This window comes from Sturnira hondurensis, unplaced genomic scaffold (genome assembly GCF_014824575.4).
Source record: "Sturnira hondurensis isolate 20B ecotype Veracruz unplaced genomic scaffold, ASM1482457v3 Scaffold0004136, whole genome shotgun sequence".
In the NCBI taxonomy this organism is placed as follows: domain Eukaryota; kingdom Metazoa; phylum Chordata; class Mammalia; order Chiroptera; family Phyllostomidae; genus Sturnira; species Sturnira hondurensis.
In genome coordinates, this window is record NW_028076767.1 from 29878749 (window position 1) to 29901026 (window position 22278).

A 22278-nucleotide genomic window follows, 5' to 3' on the forward strand; every position below is an offset into this window, starting at 1 on the left:
CCTGCACCTCCCATGTTTTTCTAGCTCCGATGAGCAGCAATGGGAAGGGCAGGAGTGGCTATCCCAGGGAGACTGAGTTGGAAGTTAGCACCGATCTGGTGTTTGGAATCTGGGCACACTGTCCTGGGCTTCCAGCCACTTGGCCTTTGCAAAGCACCCGAGCCTGCAATTTAGAACTGATTTCTGGGTATCAGTCTGCAGCCCAGGGTGTGGTTTCCTCGTGTTCACAGATGGGAAGCAGAAAACAAGGGCCTGGCAAGAAACCCTCCCAGGCCCTTCTCTCTAAAGCCTCTGCCTGCTACAAGCAGCCCTTCCTGCAGGGGCCTGCAATTTTTAGGGTCACAGGCCTCTCCGAGACTCTAGTGAGAATCTTGGACCTGGTAAAGTCCGAGCAGGCAAGCGTGAGCATGCTCTCCTCCTCCCGCCCTCCAGGCCCCTCCAGGCCCATGCAGGCCTGGGCTCTGCCCTGAACTTCAACTCTGAAGGCTGGCTGCCCTGGACAGTGCCTCTTGGCGGTTCACAGACGTCTGTAGTTTACCAGGACCCGACCTCAGCTTCCCCATCTCCACAAACAGAAAACCCCTCCACGCAGATGTGTAGATCAACATCCTTCCCACTCCACATCGCATTCGTTGGTACATTGTATCAGCTCCACCGTCTAACCATGTGCGGAATCTGCCTCCCTTTCCCCACTCTGGTCTGCGCCCCCATCATCTCTTGCCTGGATCACTGCAGTAGATGCCTCACTGGGGTCCCCTTTAGTCTGCTCTCTATATACAATAGCCATAAGTATATAGACGATAAGTTAGACTTAAGTTATGACGATAAGTCATAAGTTAGACGATATTCTTTTCTCTGCTCCATGTTCTCTACTGGTGTCCAATTCACTCAAAAAGCCATAGTCCTCTCTCTGGTCCAAAGGCCCGGTGTGAGACACCCTCCCAGCACCCCTCGCCTCTCAGGTCTCGCCTCCTCCTGTCCCCTGCTCACAGTACTCTGCCACTCAGGCCTCTGGGCTGCTCTATGAGTCTGCCGGGACTGCTTCTACCTCAGGGCCTTTGCACCCACTGTTCCCTCTGCCTGAAACGCTCTCCCCCAGGGGAATCCCTTTGCCTGGCTCCCTTACCTTCTGTGCCTTCTCAGTGAGGCTGCCCTATATAAAATCACATCTCTCTCTGTCCCCACCCCTCTCCTTGCTGACTCCCCTCCCTCCCTTTCTTCTCCTCACCACTTTTACTATATATTTGATTACATATATTTTTATTAACTCTTGCCCTAGAGCGTCAGCTCCAGAAGAGCAGAGGTTTTGCTTCTTTTGTTTGCTGCCGCATTGTAGGTGTCCAATGAAGACCTGTGAATGAATGGATCTGGTCCACCCTCTGGGCGCCCTGCTCCAGAGAGCGCCTACTGAGGGAGACATGGGCATCTCCTGGACTTCACACACCAGTCTTCCTGTCTTTTTCTGGTCCCAGCTCTTTTCCTTTAGAGGCTCGCCCCTCCTCCCCACGCCTAGTCCTCACGCCAGCCTCGTGGGAGGCAGCATCTTGCCGAAATGTCAAAGCCCTGCTGTGCTCATTGTACTAGGTTTGGCAGTGACCTTTCCCCAAAGGCTGTGGATCCTGGTTTTTCATTTACAGTCATAATTCAGAGCCTCCTTGTAAAATAATATTAAAGTCTCAAAAGAGTAAGTCTGGTTGAAGAAAATTTCAAATAGAACTGACGGCCCTGGGAGGTTGCAGACCTTCCCTTGCTCCGGGCTGGGACCTGCCTCTCTCACCTTGGGGTCTCAGAGCCTGCCCGGGTCCCCGAGGTCATGGCAGGTTTGTCTGGATTGGACCAAACCAGTAAGTCCTAGCATAGTCCCCATGGTCATGGGCTCTTTGACCCAAGGACACATGTGAACAAGACCTTGGCTTCTGTGTGCTTCTTTCTCTCCTACCTACTGGCGAAGATGTCCAGCCGAGACCATGCGGGTCTCTGAGGTCACCCAACTCAAGGCGTTTTCCAAATGGCACTGAACATGTATTGATAATTGAGGCCATTTATTGACTAATATGCCCTGGGACCAGTTCCCCTGTGCATTTGATGCTTCTGCGTGACAAGTCAGGGAGGTGTGTCACACGCAGGGATGGAAAGGAAAAATGAACCTATACCTCTCCCCCTACCCACCGCCTTACAATTAGGAAACCACACGAGGGCCCCCTCTTCTGGGCTGTGTCCTGCACCAATTCCCCCAACCAGACCCTAATTAGGATCGACGGCCGGTTTCCATCCTGGGACTGGAAGAAAGCCTGGAATTATCTTAGGGGTGAAGTCTCCAGCCCCGAGAACGTCAGAACTGCCACACGGATGGGCAGAAAATAGCAGATGATGAATTTTTTAGGACCGCCCTCTGCGTGCCAATTGTCACGGACTGTGAGATGATGTGCTGGCCTTTCTGGGAACATGCATTATTGATCTGGGTCTGTCTAGTGGTTTATAAAAAGCTCTTCCTTCCCCTGGTCCCTGCCACCTTCCCACCCCTCCTCTCCTGGAAGAAGGGCAGCCTCCTTCCACAGCCGGTTCTGTCACCAGAGAGGCTGGCTCGCTAGGGGACGGGAAGGCACGCAGGTGCTGATCCACGCGAGTTAGTGCCGAGGGGTGGGAACTGACAGATGCCACAGGACACGAGGGCTCTCAACTCACCACCCACCACATCCGCTTCCTGGAATGCACCTTTCAGAAACACTTTTTATCTTGGTGCATGCAAAGACGCATGTATAAAGACATTTCTGGCAACAGTACTTGTACCAGTGAAAACGGACAAACACACTAACAGTCTAGAAACAGCAGCCATCCCAGAGAAGACTGGTTCATAAACAGAGCAGTGCTTAAGACCATGGGCTCTGGGTTCAAATCCTGCGCAGCCATGTGCTAGCTGTGTGACCTGGGACATGAACCTTCACTTCTCTGTGCCTTGGTCTCCATCTATAAAACGAAGACAGTGAAGCTGCGTATTTGAAGGAAGCCACGGTTTCCTCTGCTCTTCTCTCTCCTGGGTCCTCATCACACCCATGGCTCCTTTTCCTGCATTTACATCTTCTGTTGGTTTGACTGGCAAGTCACAGGTGCAAACTTACAGTCAGATTCTGACATGACTGGATCACGCTGCTGCAGCCGAAATGTGCTGTTCCTACAAACGGGTGCTCGACGATGCACCCTGGTTCAGGCCGGATAGTCAGGAGTCACCCCGAAGTCCTCTTTTCCTTAACCCCACTTCCCACCCACTCATCATGGCCTCCCCAACTTTGGCTCTAGTCCCAGCGTCCGTGGTTACCTGCCAGTCACGGTGCTGGATCCTGAATGGGCGTCCCTGTTCTCTGTAATCTAATTTCAGCCTAACGGTCAGAGGGATCCCGCTGAACCTGAGGTAGGTCACACCCCCCACCCCAATCTACATCTGTTTCACTAAGAATAAAACTCAAAACCCTCACCAAGCGGGCAAGGCTCCCCCACAACCTGGTCCTGGTGGACTCCTGGCCTTCTGTCTCCCCTCCATGCCTGCTCACAGGCACCCTTTCTGTCCCCAACCGCCAAGCTCATTTCTAACTCAGGATCTTTGCCTTTTCCGCTCTCTCTACTTGGATGATCCTTCCCGGTCCCGAAGCTCCCAGGACAGTGCACTGCGGACAGGAGATGCCTCAAACACCTGCGGAACGCACGCACGGGTGAACGTCCAGGGCACCTGGATTCCCCGACAAAACTACCACCCAAATAGCTCGAGGGGCCCCACGGGGCAGGACGACAGTGGTCCGAGGTCCAGGTGCTCCTGCACTTGCCGCCTGCCACATTCTGCCAGAAACAACACTGGCTTCCCTATGGGCGCGGTCTGTGGACGCCCTGGGGTTACCAAGAGGCTCAGGTCAAAGGGTGTGGGGAGGTAGGGGTCGTGGGTGTCAAACTGCCCACAGAAGCTCCGGGCTCTGCTTACCTCTCGGCTGCACATTCTTTCTGCACTGATAAGCTCCCTGAGAAAAATCTATACCTGTGATCATTAATACAAATCATTACAAGGAATGACTTGGATTTATAGAAATCACCTTTTCTTGGCAATTAAAAGCCTGATTCATGGTTTTAATAATGGATCCCAAAAGGGTGTAGATCGGCAGGCGGGTCTTCAGCGCAACCCTCGCTGCGTTGCCAAGGCTCACCCAGTAACCCTCTAACTGGCTCGCCACCGGCGATACTCGGTGGTGCTCTGAGAGCGGGCAGGGGCTGAAGGCCAGCCGCTCACCTGGTCGACGACTGGCACTCCTTACCACAACCTCGGACAGCCTCCAAGATTGGGCTCCATCCTCTCTCTGGTCTCACCTCCTCCTTCCCTTTCCCAGGCTCCAGCCACATCTGTCTCCCTGGGCCTGCACCTCAGGGCCTTTGCCCACGCTGTTCCCACAGCTTCGAAGGCTTCCCCCCAGATAGTTACAATACACAGCAGTAGTCACGGGGAGAAGGGAAATCACAAGGCTCGAGTGCCGCCCAGAACAGCAGCCGTAAGCCAACCATGTCCCCGCACCCCTGAAAGGTGGACTAGTCCCGAGATGTGTTCTAAGCCTAAAATACATGCCGGATTCCGAAAACAATATAAGACACAAACTATCTCATTCATGATTTCTCATGGTGATTACGTACAGAGGTGATAATAACTTGGATAGAGTGGGTTAAACAAAATACATTACCAAAATTAATTTCACTGGTTTCTCTTTACTTTTTAAAAACACATAGCAGTTTGCTTTGGCTGGTGTGGCTCAGTGGACTGAGCATGGGCTCTGAACCAGGGGGTCGCTGGTTCGATTCCCAGTCTGGGGCACATGCCTAGTTGTGGGCCAGGTCCCCACTTGGGGGCGTGTGAGAGGGAACCACATATTAGTGTTTTTCCCTCGTTCTCCCTCCTTTCCCCTCTCTCTAGACACAAATAAATAAAATCTTTTTAAAAAGGAGCACTTGGGACATTTTAAATTACGTATGTCGTTTGCATCGATGGCTGGCAGTGTAATTCTGTAGGGCGGCGCCGGTGTGGGGGTCAGTGTGGAGAAGTATCTCCCACAAAATCAGCCAATTCCACAGGGATAAGACGCAGGTGCGGAGAGGGAGGGCTCCTCCTTAGAGCCTCACAGGAGAGCTGGAAATGGAGGTGCAGTCGGAGCCAGGGGAGCAGAAGGCCAAGTGAGACTTTCTGGAGACCTCCTTCTTGGTGGCCTCAGTTATGTACGGGGTCCCCACGGCATGGGTGGGGGAGCCCCGGGTCTGGCTCAGGAGGCAGGGCGGAGTCAGGACGTTTCCCACAGTGAACCGAGGATGCGGCCCGCGGGGGCTGGTGTGGGAAGTGCGGGGGCCCTGAGCTGGGGAAGCCCTTGGGCACCGGGGCTGGCGGTGCCTGCCGTGCTGGCCAACAGTGAAAGTGAACTGCACCCAGGCGAGGGCCCCTGTCCTCACCTGCTCTACCTGGAGCCCACGGTGCTGCACGGGGAGGCAGCTCGGGACCAGCAACCCCCGAGCTCACCCTCCTGAGGCACCATCTCTGGGAGCTGGGTCAGGTTCCTGCCCCAGGATGCCACCAAGGTAGGCTGAGCCCACCCACAGCTGTGGAGCTGGGTGGGGCGGGGACCTGCGAGTGGATGTGTGAGTTCACAAGCACAGCTGGGGGAGGGCTCACCTCCCCCGACAGCCCCTCCCTGATGCGCAATCCAACCAGCACCCCACCCCGCACCGCGCCCCCTTCCGTTTCCCAGGAGCACTTCTCCTCGAAGTCCTTTTACACTTGCACTCGAACTTGGACTCGCAGGGATTAAGTGCTTCCCTCACTCCATGAGAACAGGCATCACGCCTTACTTACCCATTACTGAAGTTTGGGGCCCTAGAACACTGCCCAGCACGTGGCAGAAACTCCACAGAAGCGAGATGAAAACCTGAACTGGTCTCAACACGTCTTCTTCATTAGCCCTTGGAGAAACCCAGGAAGGGCTCTGCCTTAGGAAAAGGCTGGAGACCCCTAACCTTGAGGAGCCAGCTGTAAAGCCACAGGAGTGGGGCGGCCCCTGCGACTTGGTTAAAGCCCCTAGAAATGAATTCTACCGGCTGCCAGGAGCATCTGGCGTTAGGAGACTGAGTCCCAGCAGGTGACCCTGGGAGATGCCGCCTGCTGGCCTGGTGTGCTTACCGAGCTCCACATCCTGGTCGTCGGTGAGCACCAGGATGATGTTGGGGCGGATGTTGCGGCGGTCCCTCTGGAACCTGCCTTTCAGGCGGTGGTGTGACAGGAAGGAGGAGCCCCCGCTGAGCAGAGGGAGAACAGATGCGGAGAGCAGGCACAGCAGGAGGCCGGGGCGGGCCATTTTCATGTCTCTCGCAGGAGTCTGGAGTCGCAGCTGGCTGACACGCTTCTTTGCCCTCTTCTCTCTCTGCTCACGGATCTAAAGTAGCAGGAACAGAATCAGGTCAATCTCTCTGTACAGGCTGCCCGGCTGCTCAGACTCACACCATGACGGGCACGATGGCCACGGGCAAGGGCAGTGACAGTTTCTCTGATCAGGGACAGCTCAAACATCTAACTCGGGCCAAGCGACAAGAAAAGTACTTGCAATCCGCTCAGGCAACAGAGGCTGGTAGGGAAGCCTCCTGTGACCACTGCTGCACCCAGGGCTGTCCCCTGGACCAGGGAGCAGTCACGGGATGTGTTAGTGGCCACTCAAGTCCAAGAGCAGATCAGCCTGTCCCTGAACCACTCTGACAGACAAATCACCCCCAGGGATAGGAAAGGAAGAAGCCAGCTTTTGGGGGAGCAGATATTCCAGGTCACCTCCTCTCTGCGGCCCGTGGGGGATGATGCAGAGGGGAGGCGGCTGCGGCCAGCGTGGGGCTCAGGCAGGGGCTCCAGACGGCGGGGCAGGAATGGCGTCCGCGCTCGGCTGGGTGCCTCGTCCTGTGTTTCAGTCCTGACTCCATCACTCACTAGCTCGGTTTCCCCATCCATCAGTCGGCGGGAATACGGGAGACATGGCTATTCAAGGACCCAGTCCAGTCGGGATGTGTGTGAAGGCTCCTTGCCGGCAGCCCCCAGAGCCGGGTGAGTTCTTCATATTAGTTTTAAGTGGTCGAATAAAGACAATGACAGAAGAGACACTTGAGGGCTGACATGCGGGGGAGGAAGGATGGTCACATTCCACTGTGACCTCAGTCATTCTCTGACCCCACTCCACCCGAGATCAGGTCGCAAAGGTGGGGGAGGGAGGCAGGAGGGCAGAGCTCGGCTTGGGCAGGTCTCTGCTCTCCCTCTGCTCTTTGGTCTCTGCGGTCATTTTTCTACTTCTTGAGGAAATGAGCCTTCAAGTCTTGTCCAGATATAGACTTTCGGTCTCATTTATTTAAGAGGAGAGAGAGAAAGAGCCAGCAAACAGACGTGTGGAGAGGAAACTGAACTCACTGAAGTCAGGCTGAGTCACTGTCCTTGTGACCTTGGAAGGACCATGGGGAGCCCCACCCCAAAGTCAAGGCTCAGGGAACTCGGCGAGGGCCCCAGTTTCCACAGAGGGAAATGTGCTGCCTTTGTCATCTCTCCTAGGGACCACCAAAGCCTCGTACGGTCTCCCCTGTGCCCCCAACACCGCCTCCTTCCATTCCCCAGGGCAGCCAGTGTGAACTTCGTAAAATTCAGACCATTTCACACCACTTGGTGATGCGCTTAGTGCACAAAATTAAAGGGGTGTCACTCCAGGTGGCACAAACGCAAGGCACTGATGTCACCTGAGCCCCAGGCCTGTCACGCACCTGCTCAGACCCTCGCCTGGCTTCTCCTGGCTCAGGGGAATAAGATGCAAATTCCCTGCCAGCGTCACCGGGGCCTCTGGGACCTGTCTCTTACCCACCTCTCCCCCTTCCTCTGCTCTCCAGCCCCGCTGGCTTCTTTCTGTTGCTGGAATAAGTCCAGCTTGTTCCTGCCCCAGGGCCTTTGCACTTGCTCTTCCTTAAACTTGGAGGAGTCTTTCCCCAAAGTCTTGGCACAAATGTCACCTTCTCAGAGAGGCTGCAGGGACACCAGTTTCCACATACCCCCACCCCAGGCCCTCTCTGTATTTTATAACCTGTTCTACTTACTGCATAACCCTTACTATAGCCTGTAACTGTCTGGTGTATCGCCCAGTTCTCCCCAGTGGAGGGCTGGCTTCATGAGGACAGCAAGTGGGCCTGTGTTAATCACAGCATGCTTAGCACAGGGCAGGGGCCAGAGACACATTCACATAAATAAAGGAGATGATGTCTTGTTACGGCCTGCTGAGTTCTGCGGAGCAAGGGGCGCTGGGCTCGGCAGGGCTGCACCATACCCTGGGTCCAGAGGTTCAGAAACCTCCTCCCCATCACCCCTCCTGAGTCACCAGGGAGGAGCTGGCCACTCTGAATTCTCTGGGCCTGTTATGGTGGAAGAGACTCCCAGAAGGGGCAGGGGCAGGCAGCTCCTCACATGCCCTGGTCCGAGCTCCATCCTCCTTGCCCCAGGAAGCAGAGCTCTGCGGACTGCATCTCTGGCTTCCTGCTGGTTCCGCCAGCGGGGGGCCTGCTGGGAGGCTGCAGGGCGGGCACAGGCGGCCAATCAGCAGACCTGCTCTGCTCGGCTCCCTCTCCTGCATGCAGTGGCTCCCAGTCTCTTTGTCTTTCCAGTCTGGCCTCAGTTCCAGTCTGAGAGGGGGGGCCCTCTCAGCTCTAGCTCTCCCCCAATTCTGGGCACCCGTCCCTCCTCTTGCCCCTTTGAGCTTGGGGTGGTCATGCCCCTTCTCCTTTGATAGTTCCTGGGAGCTGCATCATTCCCATCTGCTCCCTGTCTTGGAAAACAGCGCCTTCAATCCCCTCCCCCTAAGGGAGGCTGGGAGCAGGGGGCAGGCCCCACACAGGGGCCCCTTCCCCGGGGGCCTCCGACAGGACGTCTGCGCAGAGAGATGAGAGGAGAGTCACATTCTCAAGGGAGCTGACCGAGAACTGTGAGCTTCAGGGGACTGGAGGGCAAGTGCCAACTTCCACCTTCAACCCCAGAGTCGGCTGAGACACGGTCCCCTTGGAACCCTGCACCCACTGTGTACCGGGCACCGCTCTGCACCATGTCGTGTGGCGGCCATGACAGGGACTTTGGAGTTCCTTGCTGGTGACCCCGGCCAAGTAACCTAACACCTCTGTGCCTCAGTGTCCTCATCAGTGAAATGGGTGTAAGGGATGAGGGAGCTGATATGAAGTGCTGAGATTGCTGGTGCCTGGCACATGGCCCCAACTGGAACACGTGACCTACGGTGTAAACCGTCACTTACAGTATCAGCATCATTGCAGCTGGGTCTGGCGCCAGGCACTCTGTCCGCAGCATCTCGGGCAATCCCCACGCCCGCCCTCTCGCTGAGGTGCTAGGACCGTCCTCGCCCCTGCACTCATTTCCCAGCTCCTTCCACGCACACGACCCAGTCCTGATGTCTGTCCCCTCGGCGCAACCCTTCTGCTACACATGCCTCCTTAAATGACCTCATCTGAAAACAAAACCACAAATGCAGGTTTCTGAAAAAGGAAACTCTGGGTCCAGGGACACAGGGAAAACCAGCAAACCTTCCCTGTAGAACCGACCAAACAGAGTCAAAGAAGGTGGATAAACAGACCTGCGTTGCTCGGTCTAACAGCACCTGGTTCTTGGTGAAGGCTCCAAGCCTGGCCCTGTGCTCGCTTGTTCTTGAACTTGCCCCCTCTCTTCAGTGGAGACTAGCAGGCAGGGTATGGGCACCACCTCTCCTGGAGGTCATGGGAGGCTTCGGGGGGCTGAAAGGGGCCCTCCGAACAGGCCCGAATTACCCTAGACCACAGGGTCCTCAGATCGCGTGGTTCATTGTTCCATGTCCCCCCGGGGACACACACCAGGATGCTCTGTGCTTTGCACGTCCACAGAAGCGCATTCATATCCCTTCAGGTAGACCTCGAGGGACAAAAACACCAGAGAACTGTGGAGAGATGCCCTACAACCAGCAACTCTCTTACCCGGGAACATTAATAGCAACGGCTTACTGAGAGCTTGCAAAACTCCCGCCCGCTCTAAGCGTTTTACTCACATTGATTCACTTCACCTGCATATCCACCCATCGATAGTATTATACCCATTTTATGAATGAGAAAGCTGAAGCCCAGCAAGTGAAAAACACTCTCTCACGATCACACGGCTCAGTAAGTGGCAGACCCTGAGTCTGGCTCGAGCCAGCCTCCTCCACCAGAATCTCCTAGATTTCTGGGCCAGTTCCTAAGAGTCTCCTAGCCCCAGGCTCCTCGTGTGCCACAGGAAGTGGCAGGAGGCCATCAGGTGCCCCCCCAAGGGTTTTCGGCTCTGTGGTGTGAGGTCCAGCGCAGCTGGGGGCTGCAGCCTGACTTGGGAGCCCTGGGCCTGGTGGTGGTGCAGCTGGGACTCTGTTCCTGGCACCTGTGTTGGTCCTCTTACCACCCGCCCCCTTCCCGGGCAGCTATCACCAGCCAGCCAGGCCGCTCCTCCTCCGGGTGCCAGCAAAGCTCTGGGACCAGAGACTGGAGAACAGGAGCTAATTATTTCATCAGATCGAGTCATCAATAGGTCGATTTTTGATGAATTGCCCGGCTCCAACATCCCTGGGCCTCATGCCAGCCTCTCTCCAGATGCTGAAGGAATCAATTAGAACGGACACAAGGGATTCTGCCTCCATTTTTCCTAATGTCCCAAGCACCTACTTCTGGATCCATCTGCAGAGAAAAGCAGGTCTTAGGGTGACTGGCACCCCCCAACCCTGCCTCTCACAACCTCAGGAAACACCCAGGAGCTCACCCAGGTCTGTCTGGAAAGACCCAGAGAACTGCTTTCCTCGGAGGACCCCCAGATCCCGCAGGAGTAGCCGAGAGGAGTTTGGGAAAGGTCAGGCCGAGGAGGCACGTGGGAGGGGAAGACGTGGCCAGAGGCAGAACCAGGCATTGACCAGACAGGAGAACGCACACGGGAGGCGGGAAGAAAGGAAACTGTGGGGTGTACGGAAGTTCCTGGGGTGCTGGGGCCCTAACTAGGGGATCCAGGTAGCCAGACCACTTCTGCCCATCTTTATTTACTTGACAAGTATTTATTTAGGGCTAAGTATGTACGAAGCAGTGTTAGGTGGTAGGATAATCCTGCCCCTTACCTGGCTTCTCTGCCTGCTTTCACCCTCCGCTCCTTCCGTCAAGCAGCCAGAAGAACCCTGTTCAAAGTAAGAAGTTGCCTTCCTCTCCTGCAAAGCCTTCAAGGGCTCCCAACTCATGTTGAATGAAAAAAACCCCAAACAACCCCAAACCCTCCAAAAAGCTTACAAGATCCTCCATGGTCGGCTCCGTCCCCTCTCTGGCTTCACTGCCTTCTAGTTTCCTCCCTGCCCACTCGGCACCAGCCCCACGGCCTCCACGCCAGTCCTCAAACATGCCACCTCAGGGCCTTTGCATGTGCTGTTCGAGCTGCCTGCCACCTCCATCCAGATGTCTTCACAGCCCCTTCCTCACCTCCTTGAGGTCAAAATTGAAATCTCTTCCTTCCCTAATAGCACTCACCACTTCTGACTAGATATTTTCTGTCTTTGTGGGTGTCCTGGACTGAAATGTCAGCCCCCACCCCACCAAGGGCACAGCCTTCTGTCCGCTTTGTTCCCATCTGTACCCCCCAAAACCTGCAATGGCGCTTGGGACCTACCAGACACTCAAGATATTCACTGACTCAGCAAGTGACTTTCTCCTTCCTGGTCACAGTGCTCCAGCTGTGGTTGGGGGCACTGCCATGCCCTCATTTGGATTATATGCAATTTGAATGTATGGCGGGACATGTGACCCAGCCAATCAGCACATTCAATTTCTAGCTCCCATGATTGGCCCAGAGGTAGACATGTGACCCAGGTCCAGCCAATGAGAGGGAGGGGAGAATTGTAGGGTGGGTTGCTGGGTGCTGGGAAGGGGCCTGAGCAGGGATACTGGTAACACTAGGTCAGACCTAGACACACCCTGCAGCCAGTCACAGGCTCAAACAGGGGTCCCTTGTGCTTAGGCGTGTCTGAGTTGGGGCTGTCATTTGCAACAGGAGGAACCCAGACTGATACAATAACTCCCGAAAACAAGGATGATGAGGGAAAACTAAAATTTATGGTGTGTTTATCCTGGGCCCTGCCCAATTCCCAGTGCTTTTCCTGTGCTGGCTCCTGTCACCCTNGGCCTGAGCAGGGATACTGGTAACACTAGGTCAGACCTAGACACACCCTGCAGCCAGTCACAGGCTCAAACAGGGGTCCCTTGTGCTTAGGCGTGTCTGAGTTGGGGCTGTCATTTGCAACAGGAGGAACCCAGACTGATACAATAACTCCCGAAAACAAGGATGATGAAGGAAAACTAAAATTTATGGTGTGTTTATCCTGGGCCCTGCCCAATTCCCAGTACTTTTCCTGTGCTGGCTCCTGTCACCCTAACATGATGAACTGCAGACGAGCAAGCAGAGGCGGGAGAGGTTCAAGAGCTTGCCCAAGGTCCCACCACTGGAACGCTGAACACCGGCCCTTGACCCACCCCTCACCATCCTCTCTTGTGCCCTGGGGGGTTCACTTGGACCGACCACATTAACCAACTCCCTACTCTCTGGCTTCTGGCAGGGTTTGGCCAAGGGGAACACCACCAAGGGAAGGGAGGGAGGGGAGAGAGAGGGGCCTGGGTACTTCCCAGATGTCCTCTTCACCCATTACTGGGAAACGACCACATTCCTGCCTTGCTTTTCAGTGAGGGCCGCAGCTCCTGCGGGTGGCCCTCTCCAGGTTCCAGCAAATGCTCCCTGCCGTCCCCAGCCCCAGGGAACCTGCATTCCTCATTTTCTTACACTCTGCTCACAGCTTGGTTGGTGGGCACCATCTGTTCCCTGCAGCACCGATGCAGCAAGCAGACAGCACAGCTGAGACTTGTACCAGACGCTCTGACTCCAGAGCCCCCTCTTGATTCCTATGCTCACTTAGAAAGTGACCAGTAATACCAGAGGCTGAGGTTAAGTGTGTGGCACAAGCACGAGAAAGAAGGGGGAAACTGCTGGCCTGGGGGCAGTCTGGGAGGGCTGCCTGGAGGAGTCCTTACAGAGTCAAGTTGGAGAAGCCTAAGAAGAATGAAGGCCTGAAGTGGGTAGGCCCTGAAGAAGGGGGGTGCAGTGCAGGGTGCTGCAGGGAGGGGAAGCAGCTGGAGCCAGCAGCAGGCAGAGTGGGCGGGGTGGAAATGCGTGGTCCCGAACCGCACAAGCTCACAAGTGGCCTAGACAGGGGATGACACACGCACATCTGTTAGACCTTACACTCTGCTGGCATCTCCCCATCTTCCTGGCCACAGGTTTTTGTTCAGCCTCTTCTCCTCCTCTGTACGGCTGTCAACGAAAGGGACAGGAGCTCCTGGGGCCTCCAGGAGGCCTACAGATGGACCCGCTCCCTGGGTCCAGGGCCCCCTGGTGCCTGTCTGCCTGTTCTTGGAATTCCAGCTGGAGGCTGAGAACCAAGCCAGTTCTCCAGAGCAAGGCAGGGGACAGACAAAGGGTCCCTCTGGGGCGGGGCAGGGGGGTGGGGGAGTGGGATAAGACAGGTTTCAAGACAAGGGCTCAGGACCTGGAAAGGAAATTAGGGCCTGAAAGGAAGGGCTTATGAACCCAGGAGACCACAACACTATTCATGCAACAAGAAATTCTCAGGCGCCTACTGTGTGCCAGGCACAGGTCTTGGTGCTGCAGATCAAAGAGTCGGGGGAAAAAGTCCCTGCCCTCATGGAGCTGAGGTTCTACGGGGTCTGCATATTAAACGCGGGGGTCGAACGTCTCCAGCTAAAGGGGAGAAGGGTCAGAAAACCGGATTGGAGGAATGGCCAGCCACGGGGGAACCGTTAGATCGGGGCCATGGATTTTGTGCATAGTCAGAGTGGACAGAAAGTTTAGAAACAAGGGATTTGTTTGAAAGTCCCTGGAAGCTGAGCATCACAAAGGTTTGCATGTCAAGTGAGCGGCTGGTTTAGAGGCTGTGTAATTCACATGCTCAAGTGTCTGAGTTTGTGTTCCATGCCATGTACTGTTTCATGGACTAGTTAAAAAGAACAACAGACACAAATCTCTGTTCTCACGGAGCTGACAGAGTAGAGAAAGGCAGGCAGATGGATGGATGGGTGCTGGGGGCGAGGGGAAACACGGTCGATACCAGGCCAGGGAAGGGGGTCAAGATGGCGACTAGAGCCAGATGGCCTGGGTTCGAATCTTGACTCCACTGCCTGCTGGCTGTTGGGCAAGTCACTTAACCTCTTGTGGCCTCAGTGTCTCTCCTATGAAGTGGCACCAAAACCAAGCACGGACAGAGTGGTGAGGATGAAATTGCTTAATGCCTGTGAACCCTTTACAACGAAGCTATATGCAGTAAGCACCCACTAAATGTTGGCTTGGGGCCACCCAGCATTTTCTCACTCTATTTTCTATAACAGTGCCCAGTTTTCCTTCGGGACCCTGTTCTCCCAGATCCATGGTCCCTCAGGTTCAAATTAAGTCCCAGTGACAAAGCTCTAAGGCCGAACCATGGGACCCAGAACTGAGCCAATCAGGGCCTTCCAATCTCCCTGCCTTAGTGACTGACCGACGAGAGTCATCCAGGCACTTTGGCTTAATAGAGAGAGGCACCTACTCTTTCCAACTGGCTAACTTGTCCCACATCTTTCCAGCATAAGGACGAGGGCAGACTCTGACTCGCCTTGCCTTACATGGAATTGGAGGGAAGCCAACACATAGGAGAGAACAGAGCTTCAGAATGGACGTCCTTGGTTCCTGACAACTTTGGGGACCTGGATCCAGCTAAGCCTGAAGGAGGTTTACCTCTAGGTCCTTTATTCATTTCTTTGCACCAATAGATTCTTCTATGTCCTTCATCTACTTTTCTTTCTTTTCAGGTCAACTTTCTCAACACTTTGACTCCTCAGGGATGTGAATCAAATTCTTTTTTTTCCCCTGAGGTTCTTCTGAGTAGCTTTCTCTATCACTTGCAACCAAATGAGGTCAAATGGTAGAGCAAGCTGGAGGCAGAGTGTTAGCTCAGGTGGCATCCCAACCACCTTCTGTGCTGACTCACCTGCCAACACAGCCTTCTAGTCCTGGGCCTGGGTCCAGCTGTCAGCCTTATCGAAGGCAAACTTCCCTCATTCTTATTTACTTGGTAAAAGAGAAGAGGTGAAGAGAAGTGGAAGAAATGTGGGCACAGGAGCCATGAATTCTGGTCCTGATGTGGCCTCAGAGTTTCTTCATCTGCCAAGAAAAACACGCTATTCCCTGAGCACAGCCTTCACGTCTGGAATGTGTGGACTCTGACGGGGGCCCTCCCTGGCCTTCCTCTCACTCCCGGCCTCGACCCAGGTGCGTTGTCTTCACAGCGCTCATTGCAGCCCGGGATCCTTTCATGCGCACCTGTCTTCTGGCTTTTCATTGGTGGGGGGCTGCCGTTCCCACTGGAAGCTGCACGGGGGTGGGGGCTGTTTCTTTCTAACTCCACGGCCCCAGCCCCTGGGGCAGGCAGTCTGGGTCCTAATTCTTCCAGTCAACAAACGTTTACTGAGCACCTACTATGCACGGGCCCTATGCTCCCTGCTGAAGATCCAGAAATAAAAAGCTTTCACGGATTGGACACCCAAATAAATGAGAAGTACACAAGGTAATAAATCCCAAGGAGAAGATGCAGGAGAGGGAGGCTGAAGTTCTAGTGGGAGAAGGCTGCCATTTTAAATGGGGGAGGGTCAGCGAAGGCCTTGTCTGTGGTGGGAGACACAGGGCCAGGGCTCCAGGGCCCGGTGGGGGAGGAACCGTGACAGTGCCTGGCTGGGCGGGAGAGGTGCCCACAGCCCCCAACCCGCCAGAACTCGGCCTGAGACAGTGCGGTTTCCCCGCCTGCCCCCAGGATCAACTCCTGGGAAGTTCCCAGCGGCAGGGGCTTCTGGTGTGAAGCAGATGGTCTGGTCTGAAAGGGGTGGCAGACTGACCTTTGCCCCGTGCCCTCTAGCCGTATGTCAGGGTCTCGGGAAAGTTCTGCTTGTCACCTGCACTCTCAGTGGCCCCAGATTTAGCTTTCATTCACTCCCTTGCTCATTTCAGTGCATTTATGGGCAAAGGAAGGCTTCTTCCCCCACGGGGAACGAGCACTGAGGCTCTCCCTAGGCCCTACCGACCGTGGGGCCAGGCCACTCGGGGGCCTTGTGGGTCCTCCCGTGCACTTTGGGCTGTTTAGCAGCATTCCTGGTCTCTCTACCTGTTACACCCACACCCAGCTATGACCACCCCAAATGTCTCCGGGCACTGCCAAAGAGTCCCCATGTGACGCCACTGCCATAGATGGATAGCAACACTAAGACACGGACCTGCAATGACCTTGTGGTTCAATTCCTGCTGGCCAAGGGCACTGAGCTTTTTCTTACCAGAGGCGCAGGCCTCCTTGAAGGCCATGGAAGAGGGGTTAATGGGACTCCCTCCTTGATGTCGGGCTCGAAGGAGAGCAGAAAAGGGAATGACCTGCTCATGGGGATTCGAAGTCATTTACAAACACCCCTGGGCCCCTAGAAAGAGCGCCATCCCTCGATCCAGAGGACGGGCTGGGTGCCCGGGGCCCAGCAGACTGTCCCGAGGCCAGGGTTCACAAGAAGTCTGGGTATTGTCTGGTCACCTTTGGAGAGAGACACCTGTCTGTGGTGCCCTTTGTCTCAAGTGGGGGCACAAACTCAAGTGCCTGTAGGGCCAGGGAGGAGAATTACATGAGTGGCCTGGAATTAGGGAAACAGGGAAGGGTAGGGTTAGGACCACACTGGGGACACACAGATTCCAAAGTGAAAACATCTCAACACCTTTTAAATATCGAGCAGGCTAAATAAAGCCCCTCTGGAGTTCAGCTGGGGGACTATTTGCAACCTTTGAAAGCCACCTGATGTTTTCTGAGCCCCGACTGCGTGCCGGGTGCCGTGTGGGATGCTGGTTAACAGCAGTGGACACGAGGCAGGCCGGGCCTCTGTCCTTGGGCAGCTGACATTCTGGTGGGGAAGACTGACAATTAACAGATAAAGTTCAGATTTTCTTAAGAGCTTTGAGGGTCACTATCAGGTGACAGGGCAGAGAATAAACTGCGGGAGGCCTTTAGGAGGTGATGTTTGAGCTGAGAACAGAGGGTGGGTGAGAAGCCAGCCGTGGATGCAATGCTCTCCAAGCAAAGGAAAAGGCTGTGCAAAGGCCCTGTGGCAGAAATGAGCGTGGTCTGTGTGAGGAACAGGATGAAGATCAGTTTGGCAGGAGGAGGGAGCAGGAGTGGCAGCCTGGCCTAGGTGAGGCTAGACATTGCCTCCCCCACTACCCACACCTGCCAGGTAGGTCACACCTGCTGCCCTTCCTGGGCATCAGAAATGCCCACTTCTGTTCTTTGTTCTTTTGTCTTAGCTGTGGACAAAAACTTCCCTGGCAGCAAGTTACCACGTTATTTCTGCAAAAGGCCTTTGGCCAAAAGCAATAACGCCAGCCCCGAACAGGACCATTATTCACACCTAACTGCGGGCCGGCTCCTAGGGCAGGCGGCCTCCGCCAGGTGGACGGTCCCAGCCACACCCCACCCCTCCCCACGTTTAACCCCACACTCTTTGAGTCCCACTTCTCCCCACAAAACACCTACTTATGTTTCCAAAGATTGTGGTTTTCTTCAAGAAGAACATAAAAAGGGATAAAGGGCTATTTTGACTGGCCCGTATGGACAATCCAATTATTTCCTCCTTTCCACCCCATCCACAGCCGCGTGCTCCATCCTCACCCACGATGCCCTTGCCATTAGCAGATAGCTTCTCATTAGCTCACCTTGGAAACGGTCCGATGCGGACAATTATTTGAGAAGCTTGTACTCACAGGCAGGGAGGGAGTCTGAAGCTACTTTTACCAAATAACCCGCTAAATATAGAGATGCGAGTCGGGAGAATTTGGAATGACAGGTCCGTTTCCAACCCTGGCGTGCTGCGCAATCTAATTAGCAGCTGGAAATAGACCAGCAAGAGGGAACACAGCTGTGGGTCAGAGGTGCTCCTCCGGCCGGGATCAGTGTCTCCCACTGGTGGTCTCCCCGCTGCTGGGGGCCTCCAGGTGTGCCCTGTGTACAGTGGCCGCAAGACAGGGAGCAAAGCTGGGCTGCCAGTGTCCATGGGGGGTGAGGACTGGGGAGAAGGGAGCACACCCACTGTGCCAGCTGCTCCCTCAGTACCATGTTCTCTCTCCCTTCCAGGTGTCACCTCAAATCATCCCACTTCCTTGGGAAGGGGACGCCAAGGTGCGGCAGGGATTCTGGGAGCTGGCTTAGCCCCATCAGGTGAAGAGGGCCCCCAGACAGTGCCTGAGCTATGGGGCCCTTGTCCTTGAAAAGCTACCACACAGATCTGGGCATTCCGCTCACACTAGACTTGAAAAATTCATTCACTCAACCACCCACCCATCCACCCTCCATTCACTCACTCATTCATTCACTTAAAACTATTCACTGCTCGTCCCGAGGCAGAGTTGATTACTGTGTGGCCACGGAAGGCTTTCTCACCCCCTTTTGTCTGTCCAACATCTAGTCCCCTTCTTTTGACAACAGCACCCCAATTTGCTTTCGAGGACTCTCCCTCCCTGCCAAGGGGCCCTATCCTCTCTTGCCATGTGACCAAGGGTTATCATGTGACCACAACCGGCCAATCAGACTCTCACTGCCGCCCTGACTCTCAAACGGAGTCAAGGACAGCAGGAAAAAGCAGGGGTGCATTCGGCCCACTGAACCCCTCCTGCAGGGGGCTGCCAGCAACTCCTGCCCCGAGGTCCCTAGAATGTCCTAAGCGAAAGAAGTTTTTATTTTATTTTTTATTTGGAAAGAAGCTTAAGAAGGCCTGGCAGCTCTCCTTTCTGCAACCAATAAAGGCAATGCTACCAGATTCTATCGTTATTATAAACAGAGTTGCAATGCATTGTCCCTAGAAGTGCGGCCCTCTGGTGTGAACAGTGCACTGGAGGTGGTGTGTCTGGGACGAGGTCAGGCCAGGAGGGTGGAGTCCTCACGAATGTGATTCGTGCCCTTATGGAAAGAGACTCCAGAGAGTGCCCTCGCCTCCGCCGTGTGAGGACATGTCCAGTGAGGCACATGTGCACCAGGAAGCAGGCTCCCTCCCAGACCCTGAATCTACTGCCCTGGTCATCTTGAACTTCCCAGCCTCCAGAAGAGGGAGAAAGAAGTCTCTGTTGTGTATAAGCCACGAGGGCCTGCTGCTCTGCTACAGCGGCCCCAATGGGCTAAGACCCTGCGTCGTAGAGAGGGGCTGGTCTCCTGCTCTGTGACAGCTCCCTTCAGGGAGGGGACAACTGAAGGAGAGAGAGTTGTCTTTCTGAGGGCACAGGGAGAACATGCCGCTCCGAGAACGCTCATTAGCATGTCACCACACTGATCTCCCAGATTAACTCCCACGTCCCACGGGGCCTGAGACCGGTCAGGACCGGAGCATCCATCAGCTGTCTGCAGGGTGCGATGCCCTTGCTGTGGCCAGGGGTGATGTGAGCACCAAATCCAGCCTAGCAGAAGCATCCCTCAGCACCACCACCTGTGCTTTTTAGGAATGACAAACAGGTTTTCACTCCTCTGCCCCGGGCGGTCCCCTTTGAGCAAGGCTCCCCAAATACTATGTACAGACCCACCAGGAATCTCCAAGCCTCTTTCCTTGATTCCTTCATCCAAAAAATATTTCCTGAGCATGCAGCGTGCCAGGCTTTGTTCCCGGTGCTGGGATGCAGAGGTGAATGAGACAGATGAGGTCTCTGTGGTCACGGGGCTTACTTTTTAGAGACAGGAGGCAGGACAAAGGACCACTAAGTAAACTGAGATAACTCGAGAGAGTGACAAGTGCTAGACACATAAAACAGGTGTCATCCGAGGTGTGTCCTAAGGATGTGACATTTGAGCTGAGAGCTGAAGGACCAGGAGACAGATCTGTGACACTATGAAGAGTAGTCCAGGCAGGGGGACAGCGAGTGCAAAGGCCCTGAGGTTGGAACAAGCTTTGATGCAGTCGAAGGACAGAGAGGTGGCCAGCGTGACTTAGGGGAATGTGGAAGGGGACAGAGGAGGGGGCCAGGTGCTGTGGGAAGAGAGAGCACACAGCAAGAAGGGAGGAAGGACGGGTTTTATTCAGAGAGCTGCCACCACCTAGGACCCCTTTGGGGACTTTGTAGAAGTGCCCCGCTGAAGGCACCCCATCTGGCACCTCTCTTCTTGCTTCAGGCGTCCTCAACTTCAGCTGCACATTGGAATCGCCTGGGAGCTAAAAAGCACCCAGATGCCCAGGCTGCGCTGCCCCCAGGTTGCGCTGCCCCCAGGTTGCCGATTTAATTGGATGGCCTGAGGCCTGGAACTGGATTCTTCAGAGTCCCCCTGGGGACTCATTGTTAGGGACCTCTGTTCTCTTCAGGAGCTTTGCCTTGGGCTCCCGGGATGGGCCAGGGCCCTCTCCTGTAGGCCAGTCCCCGGGGTGTGCTCCTGTCTGGAATTAGCTTCACCGAGGCCTGAAGGAGGTGGGTGGGACAGAGTCGGGGTGGGGCCTGGTGCAGATGTTGACTCAGGAAGCCAGGGGAAGAACTGAGCTCTACGCGCAGTCACGCCTTCGACGGCTGTCAGCTCTCTGAGCTGGACTCTCCTCATCTGTAGGCGCGACCAGTGGCCTTTCTCACGGGCAGAGTGGCCGGAAGGACCAACCGAAGACCAGGTGCAAAAGCAGCTGAAAAAGCTACAAGGACTCGGTGCAGCCACTATGGGAACCAGTATGGAGGTTCCCCCCAAACCAAACAGAGCACTGCCAAATGGACCAGCAACCCCACTTCTGGGCATTTATCCGAAAACAAAAACAAAGACCCCCTCCCCCCCCCAAACAAAAACACTTAGCTAGAAGAGACATCTGCACGCCCATGTTCACTGCGGCACCTTCACAGCAGCCAAGACATGGAAACTCGGAGTCCACTGGCCGATGGACCGGTAAAGATGTGGTGTACACACACGACAGACTACTACTCAGCTAAAGGGGGAGGAAATCCTGCCACGTGCGACATGTATGAGCCACGGGGGCATGATGCTAAGTCAGTCACAGGAAGATGAACACTGTGTGAGCTCACCTACATTAGAAGAGGGGGGTGTGTGTGTGTAGAGGAGTGAGTACACTGCGTGACACATTAGATAAGTCCCGGGGGTGCATGTACAGTACAGGGCCCGTCATTGTCAGCACTGTATGGTTTATCTGAAAGTTGCTAAGAGAGTGCAGATTTTAAAAGTTCTCCTCACAAGAAAACAAACTGTAACTACGTGAGGCGGTGGATCTCAAACCCATTCCTGTGATCACTTGGCGATATACACATACACCGAATTGTTATGTCGCGTAACTAAAACCAACAGAAGGTGTCCGTTATATCTCAATTTTTAAAAAGCTAACGAAGGATCGGGAAGGAGGAGCAGGAAGAACTAGGAAGGCGGCAATAAGGAACCCTGCCTTCCTGAAGCAAGTTCTCCGAGCCTGCATCCTGTTCTGGTGTCTCAGAAAACCCCTTGGAGGAAGCGATGGCGGTCACCCCCATTCACGGGACAAGGATGCGAGGCTCGGAGAGGGGAAGTGACTGGCCCAGCTCCACCCAGCCACCACGCACGGCCACGCTGGGATTGCGACCAGGCAGCGTGCCTCCAGAGCCCAGGCTCTCAGCCGTGGCAGCACACTGATTCTCCGAGGGGCCTCCTGTACTTCGTTCGGCTCCTGCCTGGGGGGCAGCCCCTGAGACCTCCATCGACCCAGGAACTCTTAAGCCCGTTCGCTGGAGAGGGGGGTCCATGCTAATCCTGTGGGTTTGTTGCCCTGGCTGGACCAGGACCTTGCAGAATCAGGTCAACAAGGAGGAGCCTGGGGACAACTCTGAGGCAGAGACTGTGGGTGGCCCTTGGGTGACAGAGCGGACCCAACTTTGTTCAGGAGGGGGACCTTCCCCTGCTCTGGCAAAAACAACAACAACAACAGCAGCAACAAAACCCAGTTATTAGTCTAAGCCTATGGTTCTCACAGTGTGAAATCACTCCCTCAAAGCGGTGTTCTCAGGAATTTGGGGGCAGTCTTTGGTTGTCACACTGACTGGCGCTGCTTCTGGCATCTAGTGGGAGGAGCCGGGGTGCTGGATCATCTGCAAGTCTC

The 22278-nt window shown here is 55.0% G+C and overlaps 1 protein-coding gene across 1 annotated transcript in view; it reads right to left on the reverse strand.

Moving 5' to 3' along the window:
• SULF2 (sulfatase 2) overlaps positions 1-22278 on the reverse strand; it is a 93998-nt gene that overhangs the window by 64156 nt on the left and 7564 nt on the right. The window contains exon 2 of the mRNA XM_037044243.1: positions 6197-6449. Coding sequence (XP_036900138.1) covers positions 6197-6377 — 181 coding nt within the window. The 5' untranslated portion in view covers positions 6378-6449. The remainder of the gene's footprint in view (positions 1-6196; positions 6450-22278) is intronic.